Below are 19991 nucleotides of genomic sequence, written 5' to 3'. Positions count from 1 at the left end.
AGTGCAGATTCAGAGTACCCAAGTTTAACAAGATCTTACGGAAACACTCTTTGGTGCATCATTCAATCCACATGTTCAACACTGAATCAATCTCTAGATCAAAGAGAAGTTGAAGGGACTTTTATGTTTTATGTTTGTCTTCTATGTGTTTGTATTTTCTGTTTTCAGTTTGTGGTGTGTGGTGTAATGCCCTACAATGTACATAATTTACAATTCATGTTACATGTATGTGTTAAGTCACAATGGAGCAACTAAATGGACGCAAAACAAATGTCAGACCTGTCTGACAAAGTATATTATTGTTATTATTATAATTATTTTCTGTCTGTCCTCCTCTCTGTCTCTGTCCCTCTCTCATTCTGTCTTTCTCTCCCTCCCTCCCTTTGTGTCCCCCACAATCTCTCCCTAGCTCTCTCTGCCCCTGCACTTTGTCTCGCTCCGTCTCTCTGGTGTTTGTGAAGTGCTGCATGCCCTCCTCTCATCACAACCTCTGAGGAAACTGCTGCTGTGATGCACATTCCACTACCTTCCCCAACACTAGGGGTGTAACGGTACACAAAAGTCACAGTTCGGTACGTACCTCGGTATTGAAGTCACGGTACGGTACAGGACGGTACGGTTCATAGTCAAGGGGAAAATTATAAAGAACTGCTTGTTGTCAACAACGGAGAATGGCCGTAGATCAGCAGCAATGAAAACACCAATAAACTTGGTTATAGCATTTGCATTTCGGAATTCCCAGACAGGGATTGTTGAAATAGTGTCTTGAGCTGGGTTTGCACAGCTCGTTTTTTTTTTTTCACATCAACGGTGATAGTAACACCTTGATGGTGCCTTTTCAAATGCGTGTGCATGTAAAAGTGCTGTACGTACACACTGAGAGCCCTCTCCGTAGCCGGAGAGCCTGTCGGAGACCCTCTCCGTAGCTTACGTGCGCATCCAATATTTTTTAACTATCCGTCGACGCAATGGAGACGGCAAGGGCTGTCATTGGTCCTCTAACAAAATAATTTCCGGAATCACTTCTCCGGTTTCACTTTGCACCTTATTTACTTTGTACATTGTTTACTCTGCACATTAAGGACCAAGAAAACACCAAGTAAGATTTGAAAAGCTTTGGAAGTTTATTTACAACACTGCTTACATGGTTTGTAGTCCACATATAAGATCGATCGGGCGGGGAATTGCATTGCGTACCGGACATCCCGTCGGAGAACTGCGAATGCTCAAGGGGCTAAATGGTACTTTGCCTAAACGGTCCGGAGGAAACTCCGACTTCAAGTTTTAAAGTCTGTATTGCAAAACAAGCCTTTACATTCGCCATATTACTGCTATATACACCAAATTTACGCACGGTCCACCTCTGTAACCACCCAGAGGTGCCTGTACCGTGACGGTTCGGTACAAATACGTGTATCGTTACACCCCTACCAACACATATGGCATTCTGTTGGTATCCCGAGTGTCATTTGCCGTCCGAGGGAATGACCGTAACGTTCTGTGTGTGTTCACATCAGAAGCGAATTGAGCTGCCAAATCACCGGAAGTCATTCACTTTATATGGGCAAGAGCGACCAAAGCGACACAAGCGTCAAACGCTACCAGTGGCAAAAGGTGAGCAACATACACGTCCCCACCAGATTTGGTCGAGATTCATTTTGTACCCACCACTTGTAAAAAATAAATAAATAATAATAATAATAATAATCGAGTTGAATAATTATGGATTATTACACGGGTCTTCTCAATGCCGTGGAACTCTCCGTTCACTTGCATGGGCTCTTCACAACTTCCGGCGGTGAATTATGTTTGATAATTCACCGACCGCCGTCAAGGAAAACAAAGGACTTTTTGCCTCTAATGACGTTTTTGGTATCACTCCTCAAGTAGTCCGGTAACTGGTAACCCAAGCGTATTCGGTTGCTAAGCGACGTCGACGACTTTGGCCAATATTTCTCTGCTGACCAACACGAATGATAACAAATACATTGGAATTTTTTTTTTTTGATTTGGCAAGTAGCCATTACTAATAATACCAATACTGTTTGGCTGGGATGATGAGGCATCAGACAATCAAGTCATTTTAGCCAGAATACATAGGTAAAAAGCAACAGGGCAGGTTGCTAGTACCATGGACAGTATCAGAACGATAACTTGTTGAACTAAATGGATGTGGTAGGCTACACCACGGGATGCATCTGCAGACCACTGCCACATAAATAAAGGTAAGACGCGATATTTATTGCTTAAGATTTGCTGGTGCTGTGGCAGGTCTTTTGTGTTTTTTGCACTCAAGTGGTCGGCTGTTTTAACTTGAAATTGATAGTCGTGGAGTCAGTCTCTTGTTGACACAAATTGACTTTTGGTCATTCTTGCTTTGCTTGAATTCTGGCATAATTGTGGGGGGGGGAGTGCATGCGTTTTGGTCAGAATGCTTGATGTAGGCTAGTTTTGATGGAATGCGTGTCGTGAATTGAGAACAGCCAGCTCATGCTGAGATACAGCGTTCAGCTGTGCAACAAATATTTTTTTCTTTTCTAATCTTGACGACTTTTGTAGTGCTGTGTGTAGCCACACGTTTGGCCCTTCTGAACTTAGACACGCAGTTAATTTCCTTTCTTAGCTCCTCTTGTTTATGTTGTTAGCTTAGCCATGTCATGTCACGTTGTCAACATTGGATAAATGGAGCAGATCATAGTGGGTCATATGTCCGATGCTTTTTGGAAACGTTTTCTTCTTGCAAATTACTATGACACGTATCGGCGGCAAAACACTGACAGCCAATCGTAATGTAGACGCTCTTCGCTTGCATGGATCCCAGGGTACACCGAACACCCGCACTTTGGTCCTACCCACTTTTTTGGTTCCTACTGACTGTACAAAATGTTGACCGAAAAATTTATTGCGGCTGTAACTGGGCACCCGCTGTACGAACCAAGCCTTTTTTCATTTCAGAGAACACAACAAAAAGTCTCTGGCCTGGGCGGAGGTGTCACGCGTGGTTGGTTGGTTGGTTGGTTGGTCGGTCGGTCTGGTGTGTGAGTTCATGAAACGATTGAGATTATTGTAAAATAGGTGCGATACATGCCTGCTAACCGAGATCCTAGCATACTAATCTTCCTTGCTCTGAATGGGACGATATCGTTTTCAAATATTGAAAATACATACGTTGTGCAAAGGAATAGTAGGTTGTAGGGGTGTAACGGTACACAAAAAAAATCTCGGTTCGGTACGTACCTCGGTTTTGAGGTGCTTCATAACATGTGCTTCAAGTTGTTCATAACACATTTTTGTGCTTTTTACAATAGGAACATTCGACAATACAAAGCTAGAATCCTGCTCAAAAATATAAAGATTCTGAAATGTAGAAATAAAAATGAATAACATTGGCTCAGACTGTTTTTTTTTTTTAAATATATTATCTAATGTGCAACAATGAACAATTGCAACACTAAACAGTTTCAAGTTGTTACTCAGATTAAATAACATGAATAAGGCTCAGACTGTTTCTTTAAAAACAAATCTTTTCTCAATCTAATGTGCAACAATGAACAATTGCAACACTAAACAGTTTCAAGTTGTTGCTCAGATTCTCCCCCCCCAATCTTTAGCACTGATGACTTTCCCTCAATCGTTATGTTTTTTGCCAGAAAAATCTCCTTATCCACATTATCTGCAGGATAATAATACCCAAAATTTGAGTGTACATACGATGTACCCTACATGTTACTCCCGTATACCACAATGCAATGCGGTCGTGTTTTTCCGGAGGAGAAGAAGAAGCTGAATAATCGCGAAAACGAATATATTTAATGATGGAGTCTCTGGCATTCGTTTAGAAATGTCAACAATTTATTTGGGGTTTAACATAGAATATTTAACATTCAAAATTAATTTAATAAAAACTTGAACAAGGAAATGTAACATTCATCATCAATACAACCTCCAGCTTTCCTCGTGAATGCACGGTTTGTTTACATGATGTGGGCGCCTCTGTCTGCGTCACACAAATACCCGGCGCATTTACTGACGCAAATGACGTTTAGAAATGTTCAGCCCAGTGTCCGAATTCTCGTTTGTTTGTTCCCTAAATAGTGCACTATATCATGATCACTATATAGGGAATAGTGAGTGAGTGAATAGGGAACGATTTCGAACACAACTACGGTGTGCGCAACTTTGCATGTGCGGCCGCAGAATGTTCCACACATGCGGTCCTCTACTTAATATGTCCGTATGGAAACTCGTTCGGTACGCCTCCGCACCGAACCGAGCACCCCGTACCGAAACGGTTCAATACAAATACATGTACCGTTACACCCCTAGTAGGTTGTGCATAGGAATAATGCACGCATAATAATGCAATAATAATGCAAATGAATAATGCACAGAACAAACGTGTCACTTCAATGCAGTTTAATTGAGGATAGACAGCTGACAAATGACCATTTAGCTGACGCTTTTATCCAAAGCGACTTGCAATAAGTACATTTGTCATAAGAAGTGATACAATATATCGCTGTCAGTGACAGCGATGTGTGACAGCGAAGTGATGATAAACGTGAGTATTTATAGAAAATATTTGCGATCTAGATCATTCATATTTAAGCGGGAATCATTTTAATTTGCTCTCCATCCCACCAATCTAACCAACCAATCGCGTGTAGTCGTGCTTTAAACAAAACACGTTTTTGAAATCGTCACATACACAAACTTATCGACAAGACAAGGGATAAATGACAAGGGATAGATCTCTTGTCTTTTATCCCTCTATTCCCGCTATTCCCCATTATTCAAGGAGCCTGAGGTGAATCATTTTAAATTAAATTGTCTAGATAGATAGCCTTGTCAAGTCTATTAATACCAAACGACACAAATCGTCGGGAATTCATTTAGGTGATTCGGCTCAAACAGGACAGTAGCCTACAAGACCACACAGAACAAGGGAGACAAGTCTGAGTGGACATGCACAAAATACATCACATTAAAACTAGACACGCGTTGATAGATAGATAGATGGACAGGTAGACCTAGATAAATTGATAAATATGTTCCATTATTTGTCTTGCGGAGCCAGCCAGTCCTGTGCACGTATGCAAATTATCCATGTGCGCCAATGTCAATTTGTTTGAGTGAGCAACAGGCCCGCCGCTCCCAATACGCAGAGTGCGCAGAGTGCGTAGGGCACCAAGTACCTGGGGGGGGGCAAAAATTAAGGTTTAAAAAAAAAAACGCATTATTGAATTATAAAAATATATAAATTAGTTATGAAGAGGACCACTGTTTTTTCTTAATTGTGTAACCTATCACCCAGGACCGGTGCTCGGCGGTCTTGTCCATCTTCTCTCCACCTTGGTATCCTCTTGGTTCAATTCTTATTTAAGGAGCCTATTAATCACTGTATTTCTATAAATATATGTTTGCATTTAGTTTAAAATGAAATACTTATTGTGGTATTTCAGGTTAGCAAAAATTTATTAGAAAGTGCTTCATAAATATCCATAGAATATACTGGTTTGATGCGGCAGGGCCAGATGTGGTCCCTCTACAGAGAAGATCAGCTCCAGAGAAGAGGGGCAGCAGAGCGAGGTCATGGGAGGAGAAGAGCCTCCTCTCACCTATGGAGAGGAGTTGACTCCTCTTTCCGTTCAGAGGCCCGAGTGATGCGGCCACTTCCATTGACAAAAGAGGCAGCAGGAGTGTGTTACATTAGTCGGTCATATCAGCGGGCAGGGCAGACAGCGTTTTGGAGGAGCTGGTTTTTGCCCGTAACCCCGCTATAGTGCACTTTGTCCGATGCATTTGGGAAGTGCTCTCTAGCTGGGTAATCCAATTGGACAAATTGATTGAGCCGTTAAAAGCCTTTCTTCCTCTGACCGAACCGATCAATAGCAAGATGCCAGTGGTTAGCTTTAGCTGAGCTGGTGCATTGTTGCCAGGCTCATTTCCTGTGTAGGGTTTCATTGGGCGCAATCAATACATCCAGACAGCTAATTGGATGAATCACCACCAGTGACGTTCTCCTCCGCTTCCTGCTTTTCAGAATAAAAGCGTGGAAATGGGTTGATATTGAAAGGTTCTCTCGGTAACAAGCCATAACAGGATGCATTGTGAAAAAAAAAAATTTGTCCCCTGGTGATTGTCATTGTTGTGCCAGTCTCAATGAAGTGCATGTGTAAAAATGTGCGGGCTAGACACACACACACACACACACACACACACACACACACACACACACACACACACACACACACACACACACACACACACACACACACACACACACACACACACGTTTATAGACTATATCAGGACTTATGAAAAAAAAACGTGACAAATTGGGACATGCCTTTCCCATGGTCCAAGAGACCTGGGAATCAGAATATTTCCATTCCTTGATTCTAGGAATGCAACCATCTGTTCAGATTTAGGCTAGGGCTATATTTTTGTTCAGACCTGATTTTAATGCTACATATGAGGACCTTTTCGGGTTTATGTGACTTATAAGGCCCATAGCAACCAGCCCATACACACACACACTCTATTTTCAGGTTAATGTGAATTATAAAGACCCTAGAATACACAAAATAGGATCTGTATTTTAACTGGGGTCCGGTTATATATGTAGAAATGTCAAAACCCCAGACAGCCCGGGTAACCTTCAACAGAAAGGACTATCCATGTTCACATAGCTCTTAAATATAATATATTCTCAGTCTACTGTTTAAGTCGTAATATTGTTATTTGTGACAATATATAAAAATTCGTAGCAAATATTCACGTAATAAAAAAAGGTGGAACACTTTTTGTATTTCTTACTTTTATTGAGTGCCAGCAAAAAAAAATACAAGCAAAAAACAAGATCAATTGGAATGGATCTACCTAGTCATCTTCCTTTTTAATGCTACGTTTCTGTTGTGTACGTAGTACTTGATGGCAACCTAGTCTCGTTCTTTCAGAGCTACTGGCTCTGCCTGGAGGCAGGAGTCACAGTCCTTTTTACCAGGTATTCTGCAGCTTGTAATGAAGTTAAGCAAATGCCGCTCAACAGCCTTCACTTCCTCACCTGTCCACTTGCTTCTCACCTTCACAGCTTTCATAAATGGAAACAAAATACAACTGATTAACAATGGAACAATGGCTCTGCTAACGTGACAAATGGGGGATATGATACAAAGGATTCTAGTTAGTAGTTATATGATATATGTTATCAATACATTTTTCTAATAAAGTAATGAATGCAAAATGCTTACTAACCTTGCTTTCTTTTGGAGCCCTTTGAAGAAGCTTGGGATGTGACTATTTTGTGACTCATGTTTACCTCATCCAAGGTGGTTGATTCAGGAGTGCCCTCCATGTTGTCCAGGGTGGTTGACTCGGAAGTGCCCTCCATGTTGTCCAGGGTGGTTGACTCAGATGTGCCCTCCATATTGTCCAGGGTGGTTGACTCGGAAGTGCCCTCCATGTTGTCCAGGGTGGTTGACTCGGAAATGCCCTCCATGTTGTCCAGGCTGGTTGACTCGGAAATGCCCTCCATGTTGTCCAGGCTGGTTGACTCAGGTGTGTGCCTCAGAAGTGTCTGGTCCCTAGCAGTCTCAGTTATTGAGCCTTTGCAAAGTAATAATGATTGTGATGTTATTCTATGAGCTTTCTGACAATACATTGGTTTGCTTGCATTATTCACTGTAAACAACCTCAGTGTCAGGCAATATGCAATTCTACATTATATATTCATTTAGATTTTAGATGTAAACATAAGCTGAATGCAAATTCATGAATGTAGAATTACTTGAGGATCATTTCGATAATCCCCCAGAAATGTTAATTTATGTGACATAACTTAAAGATATTACCGCATATATACAAGTCAGGATACCTTTGCATTGATGTAGGTCAGCAACGTTTTCTTCGCTGGAATCATCTCTAATTTCTACTTCATCTGGTTGGGTAAAAAACAGTTCAGGCAAATCATTTAAATTAAGGACTAAGAACACTTATAATAGTTATATTTGAAGTGGTTAAAAACTATATTTCAAATAAAATGTTACCTTCAGGATTGACCTCAATGTCATCCAGCCCTTTCCCCTGCAGGTAAGGCAGTCTTCCTTTTTCGAGTGATATCAGGAGTTTGCTGACTTTTGCGAGCTGAAGGGTACTCTCTGGAAGCCGATAGAATTCTCTATGGACACGGATGTCGTGTCCTAGAAAGGTGGCAAGTTGATCCATTTCATTTTCTTTCAGATTTAGTAGTGTGGACAAAGTGGCCACTTGTTTCCGCAATCTTGTTGAGGTGAGTGCCTCTGGGTTCTTTGCACCACATTGCTTTGCATACTTACGAAAGCAGTCAGAGCCTCTGTAATGGGAAAGGACACCTGGCCGTGCAAACATGTACACATTTTCTTTGTGGACTTGACACTCTTTCCTGCTTTTCATTAGGAGGTCCATAGCAGCGATCATGTCGGGGGTTAGAAGCACTGGAACCTTTCTTGACCTTTTACCACGAATCTCAACTCTCTCAAAGTGCTCTGCAAGCTTCCTCTCGAAGTCGGTAAGGCCCCTCACAATGTCTGGATTCAGCTCTGTACGATCCCTGGATGTGAAAGTCTGAAGCTCTATTTTTTAAACTTCACCTTCCCGCCTTCTGTTAAATAGTACTACCTGCGTCAAAGTCACTTTAGCAAGATTTCCAAAGCTTTTGCTGTTGGGTTCTTCCTCAAGGTCCTTCATGCGCTTAACACGCTCAGCAGCAAGAAACTTGTGCAGCACCGACACATCCTCTGTAAAGGGTAAAACCTGTGGTTTATTCCATTTGGCTTGTTGAAGTGTTCCCAATGCGGCAGCAGAAATGGACTCTGTCCACTTTTTCTGATGTAGAGTGGCAAATTGCTTTGCAGACTCCGCAACGGCAGGGCGATTTGCAATGATGGCATTGCATTGCACAATGCCTGCAACTTTGGCTAAACTGTGTCCCAATTTCAAAGCCAATGATGGGATTTTATACAAGTTGCTTTCGACATCATAACCAGCAACAGATCTAACTGCCTGTATCACATGCGGAAAGTTACAAGGCATAACAAGGTCTTCGGTGCTCTTCAAAGGTGTTATAGCTCTTGCCGTTATCAATAGTCTTGCCATCTCTCTCATTTTTTGGCGTATGTAGTCATTCCTTTCATACGGTTTCCTGGAATTGAACAGTGACTCGCCGATACAAAGGATTACAGTTTCACTCCTTACAACCGAAGATACGTCATCCTGGTTCATTTCACAAGCAATCTTCCAAACAGTTTCCTTAACTGAGTCAGGTCTTGGTAAGTGCATTTGAATCCATTTTCGGCCAACTTGAGGCTCTTCCTCAACAGACTTTTTCGTGCAGTTTCTCACATGTCTCCATAAAGAGTTTCTTGCATACAGTCCTTTGCAAAATTTGCAGTGACGGAAGTCATCAGATTGTTTTGCAGTACTGGGTCTTCTACAAGCAACCATCTCTCCAGTGCCACTTCAGCATTATGGTCAAAGTTTCCACTCTTCTTAATAGAGCGTAACAACTCGCTTCTTTTGCGGGATCTTTTATCAAAACTGAAAGCCATTGCAACATCAGGCTCTTCACTGTGGACGGATTCAAGATGTCTTGCCAATTTAGAAATGGCCTTTTTACAATAAAGACGAAATTGCTTCTTGTTGTACTTGCTTCCCTTTGCTTTTATTGGCAATGGTGTGACATTTATGGAGCTTTTCTGCTGTGATGTGTTCTTTAATGAATTGGCACTGCAGCTTATCACTGAAGCACAATGATTGCTGCTCATCTTTGAAGAACTTAATGTTCTAGGTACCTCTGAACTGGTGGCACCATCCCCCTTCATGGTTTTGAGTTCTTGACTAGCAGTACTTATAATTGAAGCATCCGAGGAATTGCAACATGAGTCTGGAACATAGTCAGCATCATCATAGTCCGTAGCATCCGAAGATTCCTCAAATAAGTCAGTGGAGGTCTGAAGGAAAATGGAGAAAAAAAGCTTCTAATTCTGTCAATAACTTACGCATACATTAATAGCTAGGGTATCGTACTCCCTATAGTACCATCACAATGTGCATAACATCTACAAACTCACCGAATAATTAATTCTGGTGACCTGAATCAAAGATCTCTTGGCTATCTCTTTTTGAGCCTCCTGGTAACGATCTTCACAACGACCATGATGGCGCTTCAGATTTTTTAGACGGCAGCTTTTTCTAAGCTTTACAAATCAAAATGAAAATACTTACTTGAAACTCTACAATGTTTCCTCACATCATAATTACCCCAAGGTGTGAAAATATGAACTATTTGAACTTATGACCAGAATGCAGCGTTCTTACTTGCTCTGCAGTAGGACACTGGTGGGAGGGGACAGTTCCAGAGGACTTGCTTGCCTTGAATGAAATGATGAACAATAAATATTATTTTGTATAAACACAGTACTGAAACGTGGAATTAGGATATATTATACTGTGCTGCATTGACTATGCATGTAGGGACCACAGTTGTAAGTAAAATAATTCAAACGTGGATCTGGGCTTTTTATGTAAGGCTCTATAGAAATAGTTAAAACTAAAATATCTGCTACCCAACAATATGAGGACCTCGTAACACACACACACTCTACTCTTGTTGGGTCATACCATATTGGGACGTCATCTGAAACACATTTAAGCCTTGGACAGACCAAGTACAAAATGAGGACCTGACGACTGAACACATCTAGAGTCAAGGTTCCTGACATCGAGCTATCCTTTTGTTCTCAAAGAAAGCTGAAAAGCCCCAACACTAATGTAAGTGGATCTACTGCCATAGAAATCCAATCAAGCAAATTGATTACAAGTTCTTAAATGGGCAAAATCATTGCCAAAGGAGAAAAAAACACATAGGATTTAGTGAGAATAAAGATTAATTTCATGTTTTGAGGGGCGGTTAGTTCTGTCAAATGGTATGGCTAATTTTGTTTAAGCTATGATATTGAAACAAGTTATGGCAATGTTGATATTGAGAACATTTTGCACAAAAAATGTTGGTTGCAATTCAGTAAGAAGCCATTTCATATAGATATTGGAATGAACTGAGACATCAATTTAATTTAAATAGAAACGATCTACAATAAATGTCTAATAACCTGTTGGAAGGATGAAGTGGATCTCTGGTTCACTTCTGGGTCCGCTGAAGTATGAGCTGGGATCATGCCACTTGGTGCCTGAAACGAAATACAACAATAACCTGTCTAGAGATATTTTGTACTATAATCCATTTAAATTAAGAGAAAATCATTTGTGTGCATACATGGTGAGAACATACATGCAAGAAGGGACAAGTGTTTATACATTTTATAATTCTTTAATAGATCCTATACATTCTAATCTATCAAGAGGATTTACTTACCAGAGCACGCCATGGCCACAGAGATTCTCCATAATCATAGGTTATTTCACTCTCTGCTTGGATGTTTTCAATAGCAAACAGGCAAAGATGAGGTTTACATTGGACTGTCATCTTTCTCATTTTGCAATTTGGGGACCTGTTGGCATCATTCACCAGTCGCCCCAGTGAACCGTCTTCGCGTGACGCATCTAAGCTAAAATTGAAGAGGGAAACAGATTTAATCTTTCTCCACAAAACACATAAGGGTATAGAGACTAACTGATGTCTTATAGGGCTTCACTTACCACCATGAGCCATTGTTCCATTCAAAATCAAACAAAAAAGCATTTTGCTTTTCCGTATACTCCCCCTGCCTCTTGTCCCGTTCATATTGCGATATTAACTCCCCACGGTACTCGAGGACAAAGGATCCCTTTTCAATTGGTGCACAGGCAAATACACCACGTCCTGATACAACAAAGTTAACAATTTAGTGTCAAGTAATACAGCACACATTAGGTTTATGAATTGCAGTTGATCAGACCCATTTAGACTGCTTATCAATATGTATGAATTAAGGCCAGACATGGCAGGTGAATAGGGTAAATTTTTTAAATACAAGGGATCACCATGAAACTTTACCAGTTGATTACATACATCATTATAAGAAAAAAATGTATTACAAGTTTTTGAATTTTGCATATTTAATTATGCTAATTAGGCTGAATCTCATTAAATATGCACGTTCTTGCATATATTTCCGGTGCATGAATCTTAAACTGTGATAAAGCCAGGACCAAAATTCTTTTTTTATTTTGTTTATATATCAAATGACAAAAAATCCTCACATGGATTTTAGGATATCTGCTTTTATGACCTGGGAAATCAAAATATACTATCCATGGCCTTAAAACCCCTATTTTCGCCATGATTTCCAGGTAAAATGACCCATAAATCTGGCCAGGAACAATTTATAAATAAATCCATGTGTAGATGTCTTCATAACAATGCTATGTGTGAAACTGAGAAGTGTGGTGTACCTAGGTTCTACATAGGCTGAGAAATGTGCACCTAAAAATGGAAAAACACTCATTTTGAGAAAACGGCATTTAAAGATTCTTATGGAAAAAGCCAACCAAGCTTGAGAGCATACCACGTGATACATTCGAACCAATCGTCCGGTCGGAAATCGAGTCCAGCCAATCAGATATCAGTTTTATGTTGTGCAGCAGATCGAGTGCTTTCCAATGATACCACGGAACACATATGACAGAGACCGGCTGTAATTTGAAACGGTGCGTAATAAAGCAAACGTTTGGTGAATCTTCTGTAAAATTCAGAGGCGCAAGTTGACAAACTATAATAAAACAAACACCCAAATGTTTCGTTTTGACTTTTTTTTTCTTTTGTGCGAAACATTACATGTTAATGGTGCAAAATAGCCCAAAATATCAAAGTTGACCAGTGACTGAAAAATCGATGATTTTGCCTGCCGTGTCTCGCCTTAATATTTAGGAGAAAGATCCATTGCAGGGGTGCAAACTGGTTAGGACCCAAAAAGGTGACAACATTCAAAAGAAATGTCTGAAAACTAAGAAAATCACGCGAAGTATTTTACGTGGGATTTAATGAGTGTTTCCCCTAGGATGGAATTTTTTTTTGTGTGCTCGCAATGCGCACCCTGCCGGGAGGTTTCTATGTGTCTGCTGGCAACATACATACAGTTCATTTGTGCACAGTAATGAGCAGGGGAAATAAGGAGAGATTGAACATATTACAAGTATAATCTTTAAAACCATTATTTATATTTATTTAACAAAAAATATTTTATATCAACAACCACCAAAATCCCATAACCCAAATACTACAACAATCGAAAAGTTCTGCGCCTCAAACCATTGCATCTTTCCACTCCCTCCCCTCTCCCCATCACAAAGGTTGTAGTAGGAGCATCAATAGGCCATGCCTCTATTGAACACGTTTTGGGGCTCTAGAGTCAATAATGGCGACGCTACTGAAAATGTTGCAAAAAAAAAAGTATATTGACATTTTTGTTAAAAATAAATTTCTTAAAAATAAGTATAGATATATTTTTCAAAACATAAGGTTGCAGTAAGACCATAAAGAGCCCATGTATGGAAAACGTTTTAGGGATCTAGAGTCAATAATGGCAACGCTATTAAAATTATTCCTAAATAAAAAATCTTGAAAAATAAGAGATACATTTTTCAAAACTAAAGGTTGTAGTAGGACGATGAAGAGGCCATGCCTCTATGGAACTAGTTTTGGGGCTCTAGAGTCAATAATGGCGACGCTATTGGAATTTTACCATTGTGGTCGTTTTCAGTTTTGCACTTTGCAGACGGTCCCTAAGCTCGCGGCTGAAAGCCGACTGCTCGTAGAAGCCAATACAATTCACCGTTCGCTAACGACGGCTCGTTTGGATGAAAAAAATGTTGTAGCTGGTTCTCTGGGTTACTACACTCAATTGTGTCGCAACGATGTTTCACTGATGATCTATTTAACTGCAAACTCTGAATCTGCAGAAGTTCCTCCGTTAATATGAAGCTCTCCTCTCTTGTACGCCGCTTCTAGGTGCATATAGGGGAAACACTTTCAGATGACATCCCAATATGGTATTACCCAACAAGTGTAGTGTGTGCATAACATACCTATAGTCATTGATCCATTTGACCTTATAACAAGGCTTGTCACTTCCAGAAGAAATAAAATGCATAGCCTCAGCCTCAGGACTAAGTCTGGCTCTCCTTTTTGACATGCTCTTCAATTGCCCATGTGCTCCTCAACTAGCAAACAATCTAAATTGGAAGATGAAAAAAAGTCAGCGAGACAAATGCAGAAAATACCAATATTTGATTGGAATCAAATTAGGATTTATAAAATGGTATTAGTCTGCCTTTAGTCATATCTCACTTATGTTCTTACTAATGCTATATCTCATTAGCTTATTAAGCTATGAGATACCATCAGAATAGGGTGCTGTCAGAAATCTTAACACCTTAACATCTTCAAAGATAAATATTGTTATAAAATTATAACACTGTAAGCTCTCCAATTAATATTGTCTGCACTGAACAACCAATATCATACATTTAAAAAACATAATATAAATTCCAGAAAAAACGTACAAACACTCACACACACTCCAAATTACAAAATTGTGAAATTTTGTAAACGTCAGATTTTTTGTTTAGGGGCATTCTATGGTCGTTTAGAACACTGTAGTGAGCTCGGAAAAATGAGGACTCCAAAAATGTCCTCATATTTCCGAACGTCCTGACATTGGAGGTGAGTTTTCATAAAATTGTCCTGATATGTCACTAAAACGAGTACACACACACACACACACACACACACACACACACACACACACACACACACACACACACACACACACACACACACACACACACACATCTCTAACCCTCTCCCTCCCCTGGACAGGATGACCAAGTGTGATGTGAAGAACTACCTGGAGAAGGTTTACAGTGTTCCAGTGGGAGCGGTCCGCACTAGGATCCAGTTTGGTGAGTGTCTGCTCTGCACACATACCGTACGTTACACACCTGGCTATAGAGCACGGTTATCTGTTGCTAATGGGCCTGTGGAGAACACTCGATGGATTTGTCATTAGTGCGGGGGCCCGTTCTGGTTCTCCATACCAACATGTACCTGGGTCAACACTTGTCCAGTTGAGATCCTCTGGTCCTGTGGATCCTCTGGTCCTGTTGATCCTCTGGTCCCTGGATCCTCTGGTCCTGTTGATTCTCTGGTCCCTGGATCCTCTGGTCCTGTTGATCCTCTGGTCCCTGGATCCTCTGGTCCTGTTGATCCTCTGGTCCCTGGATCCTCTGGTCCCTGGATCCTCTGGTCCTGTTGATCCTCTGGTCCTGTTGATCCTCTGGTCCTGTTTATCCTCTGGTCCTGTTGATCCTCTGGTCCTGTTGATCCTCTGGTCCTGTTGATCCTCTGGTCCTGTTGATCCTCGGGTCCTGTTGATCCTCGGGTCCTGTTGATCCTCTGGTCCCTGGATCCTCTGGTCCTGTTGATGCTCTGGTCCCTGGATCCTCTGGTCCTGTTGATCCTCTGGTCCCTGGATCCTCTGGTCCTGTTGATCCTCTGGTCCCTGGATCCTCTGGTCTTGTTGATCCTCTGGTCCTGTTGATCCTCTGGTCCTGTTGATCCTCTGGTCCTGTTGATCCTCTGGTCCCTGGATCCCCGAGGCAAACTCATGACACACACACACACAGACACACTTTTTACAACGCCAAGCAAGTTCGGTCGCAGCTTAGCACGCCCGGCAATTTCACTGCCTTGCCTGTGTAAAACCGAGGGGGTAAAATCCCCCGTTGTCACGGAGCGGGCTTTCTTGGTTCACTTGAGAAGTTAGGGCTTTTCTAAAGACCTCCTTAAAATAATTTGCATACAACAAATGTTTAAAAAAAATTATGATTCAAGAGACTGAATTTTATGATTCAAGAATGAGTATACGTGGCTAACTATTTCCAAGTGCAAAAACCGCAACATATTCTTAATTTTGCTCACCACTTGTTTTTTAACCAGAGGATAAAAAGTCTTCCTCGTAGATCGCACCATCTTTCCCTGTCTTCGATTACTGAACCATGGAGCCGTCTAATCTCATTTACATCAGATTGAAACCGGCAATGTGTTCAGGGTCCGGGAGGGTCAATTGGGGTGCCGGCTCCAGCCCGCGATTTCAAAGGGCAATGTAAATCCAGGACCATGCCGGGAAAAAGGCGAGCATAAAACGGGCATATTTGTCAGTGTAAAAACGTCTAAAGACACACACACACACACACACACACACACACACAGGGACGTCCCTAGGAATTCTGCTGGGCCCCCTGACAGAATTAAGTTATGGAACCCAGTGTTTCCCCTAGAATTTCATTTTATTTACAATACAATTTTTGGTGGTGCCATGCTAATGATGATATAACTTAATGCTGTCAGATTGTCCGTTATGATGGGGCATCATCTGCGCACGCGCGATTTTTTTTTTTTTTGCCGGTTGTTGGCCTGGCGGGGGCGCTCGTTGGCCTGGCGGCCCGCCAGGCCTAAACAATGGTAGGGGAAACACTGGAGCCCCCCCCCCTCCCCCCCCAAAAAAAAAAATGTATATTTAAAAAAAAAAATGAAATTATATATAGCCTACATTTTTTATGTTATATATTCATTCACATTTTATAATCATTAAATATTGGGTAATACTGGGTCAAAATTGGGTAGTCATTATCATCAGAAGAAAATGAATAACAACTGAATAACAACATGATCAACTTACCTACTTACCTAGGCTACTTTGTACACTAGATAGTTAGTTAGTATTTAGTTACACATTTACCTGGGTTGTAGTTACTATAGACAGAAATAAGCTAATAGACTGTGACAGTGCTGCTCCTACTTAGAATGTCCTCCTTCTCCCCTTCTTCTATTTCAACCTCACTGGGTTCTTCTGTGGGATCATCATGGCTTGAAGAGGGCCCTGACTCTAAGATACATCTTATAATTCAGAATATGTCTCATAATTATCTGAACGTATTAAACAATGTTGTCAACAGTCTATTTGATTGGATTGAGCTGGGCATGACTAAATATGTATTTGTATGTTTTGATTTGCTGCATTAGCCTACAATAAATAGCAGCTATTAATCTAAGGGTAGACTACTTGTAATTTTAGCTGACTTAAACTTAAAATTCAGCTAAAATGTAAGTATCTTTAGTTTAATGTCTGCTAATATTGTCATGCAGCCAATCAAAATATTCAAAATCTGTTTACATAAATGTTATTATCATGCTGGCAAGCAGTATGGAATGTTAATCATTGCATTATCTCCATTTATACCATGGTCTGGGTGAATACTAGATTCTGATTGGCTGGAGGGTGTAGGTTAAGGTTAAGTGTTAATTTACACCTAGGAAAGACGTTGACCCTATGAAGACGCTATGGCCACGTTGCTTGGCCTCACCTGCATACGGGAGATATTAAATAGTCCGCTCATTTTAGCTACAGTAGCGCTAGCTGCTAGGCTAGGCTTGTTATCAGGTTGTTGGGAAAGTGTAGAGGAAGGAATATACCTTTCTCGGTAAAAAACTGGGTGACGAACTGTCGACCGCTTTGAGCTCTTTCCTCTCTCTTTCCTCTCTTTCCTCCCCTGACGACCTGACTTCTTAATTTCACCGACCGGGATACACACAAACTGACTTTAGACTGCTAGTTTAAGACACTAGCAGTCTGCACTTGCTTCTGATCTGCCTGGCTGCTACTTTGCTCTGCAGTAGCGTAAGACGTGGGCTGTACCAAATAATGACAAATGAGAGGGGTGATAATAGGGTGAAGACTTTCTAATGATTTTGTAAAAATGGAGGAACAAACCACAAAAAAACAACGAAACAAACTACCTTAATTTGATTTTTTTTTTTTTTTCATAATTTTAATAATACCACCAGTGTCCTCTGGGGCGCCCCCCGTCAGTGCTGCGCCCCTGGAATCATCCTAATTTACCCCCCCCTAAGGACGTCCCTGCACACACACACACACACACACACACACACACACACACACACACACACACACACACACACACACACACACACACACACACACACACACACACACACACACACACACACACACCAGAAAGTTATTTTTTTTGCAGATATTTGCTGTTCATTTAAACTTGTTTATTTGGGCAATGTATTAGAAAGACCCCAGACACAATGAGATGCATTGTCCTTGATTATTGCCTCCTGAGCCACGTTTTCACCAAATTGACCAGAAACTTTGTGTCCCAGGAACCACACCTCAAGGGACTAAAAAGTTACTCCTGCCCTATGTTGTCGGTTAATTTGATCGTGCAAACCTCCATACACTCTTACGAGTAAAGTGTTCCGCCAATTCATTGTTCATTCATTGTCAACCATGGCGGGGGTAATAAATATTTGAATATTCCTGCACGTTACCCTTAATGAGTGGCGTGGCACAAACAACCTGGTTCATGCAGATTTCGATAGGAATGCACTAGGGATGGGCGTGAGGAATCGATTACTCGAGTACTCCTCGTTACAAATGAACTCGGTTGGTGGACAGGCAAACTCGAGTTTGCATATACACACACACACATACAATACAATACACACATACAATACAATTTTCTGTGCGGCGCCACTAACGCATGCCGTCACGTGGGCACAAAGCAAATGAAATGTATACAATTTCTGTGGCGCGTGCCGTGCCGTGTGCAGGCACGCCAGAATTCAAAAAGTTAAGAGATGGCGGTTAAAGCAAAGCGCAGCGAAGAATTGAAATACTTTAAAGAAAAAGGAGATCATAAGGTGAAATGTAAAATATGCCAAGCGAAATCGAGCTACCAGAGTAGGCCTACTACAAGTTCTATGCGGCAACATATGCTTCTGAAACACAACGGTGAGTTCGGGAAAGCAGACCTGGATATCGGCCCAAATTTACTCATCGGACCGATGCCGATATGTTAAAAAATGACAAACATCGGCCAATACCGATATTAATGCCAATATATCGTGTATCCCTAGATTTCGAGTGATTCCACTCACGAAAATTAATTGGCCGAAAGAAAAGTTGCCGTTCACAAGAGTTCCAATATTCTTCAAAACACTTGCACGATCAAACTTGTGTACTGTGAGTAGAATACTCACTTGGCCTTTGGTGTGATTGCACTGTTCGAATCGCGGCAGTGAAAAATGGATTCAACTCCCAACCTTGTGTAGCAAGTGAATCTGATTCTGAGCCTATGCTCCGTCAATAAAATATCCTGTGAATTTAGAGGATTCAATTATTGTGGAGTTTTATTTGTAATCCAAGGGTAAAAGGGTCTATCTAATGTCAGTTGTTGGGTGAGGGGGATTAAGGTAAATGATTGTGCATTCTTTAAATCATCCCTGTTTTGGAGATGTTTGTTTTTGAGGTAGTTTTTCCGATTCATTAACCCAAAGTAGGCTATCACTCTTTTAAAGGAGGTGTGTAACTGCTCAACCGATATTCACGTCTCTGAGTGCAAGTAAACTTTGCTTGTAGCACCGACTGCTATCAAGATGAATGATCACCGCATACAACACAAAGCGCTAATTATATAAATGTAGGAAACCACTATGGATGCAATAAGAGGACTGTGTGATTTACTGCAAAAAACTGTTGGTTCGCGGCTGCAGATGTTGAAATGGCTGAAATGAAATGCTTAGAGTACTCAACCAATCAGATGTTCAGCACTGCAAACCCAGGCCTCAAGACTAACTTTTCTACGGCTCTCACTGGTGACACTGTTTAATTTGGTAGCACCCTTACATATTTGATCGTAACCTTCTATTAGCCACTTTGTCGCAGTATTTTCATGTCCTTTGTGGTGTACTATCCATCTGTTCATTCGTTTGAACAATTAACACACTTTAATTAAGTTGTCTAATGTTTTTAATGCAGTTATTTATTTTCTGTCTTTACCACCAGTACCTCCTTCCCATCCAATATCAAAAAGCTCTACCTACTAATAACGGTCTGCTTATTAGGTAATAATAATAATATTAGTCA

At 40.9% G+C, this 19991-nt stretch overlaps 3 protein-coding genes across 3 annotated transcripts in view; 1 reads left to right on the top strand and 2 right to left on the bottom strand.

Annotated features, from left to right (window-relative positions):
• LOC132464879 (uncharacterized) overlaps window positions 1–19991 on the bottom strand; it is a 152471-nt gene that overhangs the window by 20412 nt on the left and 112068 nt on the right. The gene's annotated exons all lie outside the window — the stretch shown is intronic.
• mrpl23 (mitochondrial ribosomal protein L23) overlaps window positions 1–19991 on the top strand; it is an 87189-nt gene that overhangs the window by 8285 nt on the left and 58913 nt on the right. Inside the window, exon 3 of the mRNA XM_060061528.1 lies at window positions 14855–14937. Within this exon, the coding sequence (XP_059917511.1) occupies window positions 14855–14937 (83 nt within the window). The remainder of the gene's footprint in view (window positions 1–14854; window positions 14938–19991) is intronic.
• On the bottom strand, window positions 6835–10371 carry LOC132464880 (uncharacterized). Its single transcript, XM_060061527.1, has 5 exons — window positions 10110–10371; window positions 8049–9989; window positions 7877–7939; window positions 7258–7608; window positions 6835–7093 (listed from the first exon to the last, which is right to left on the bottom strand). Exons 2-5 carry the CDS (start codon window positions 8455–8457, stop codon window positions 6942–6944), a joined length of 975 nt encoding a protein of 324 aa, XP_059917510.1. The 5' UTR covers window positions 8458–9989; window positions 10110–10371; the 3' UTR covers window positions 6835–6941.

This window comes from Gadus macrocephalus, chromosome 9 (assembly GCF_031168955.1).
Source record: "Gadus macrocephalus chromosome 9, ASM3116895v1".
NCBI lineage: Eukaryota > Metazoa > Chordata > Actinopteri > Gadiformes > Gadidae > Gadus > Gadus macrocephalus.
Note: the sequence above shows the minus strand (reverse complement) of the source record. Positions and strands in the feature narration are given on the sequence as shown.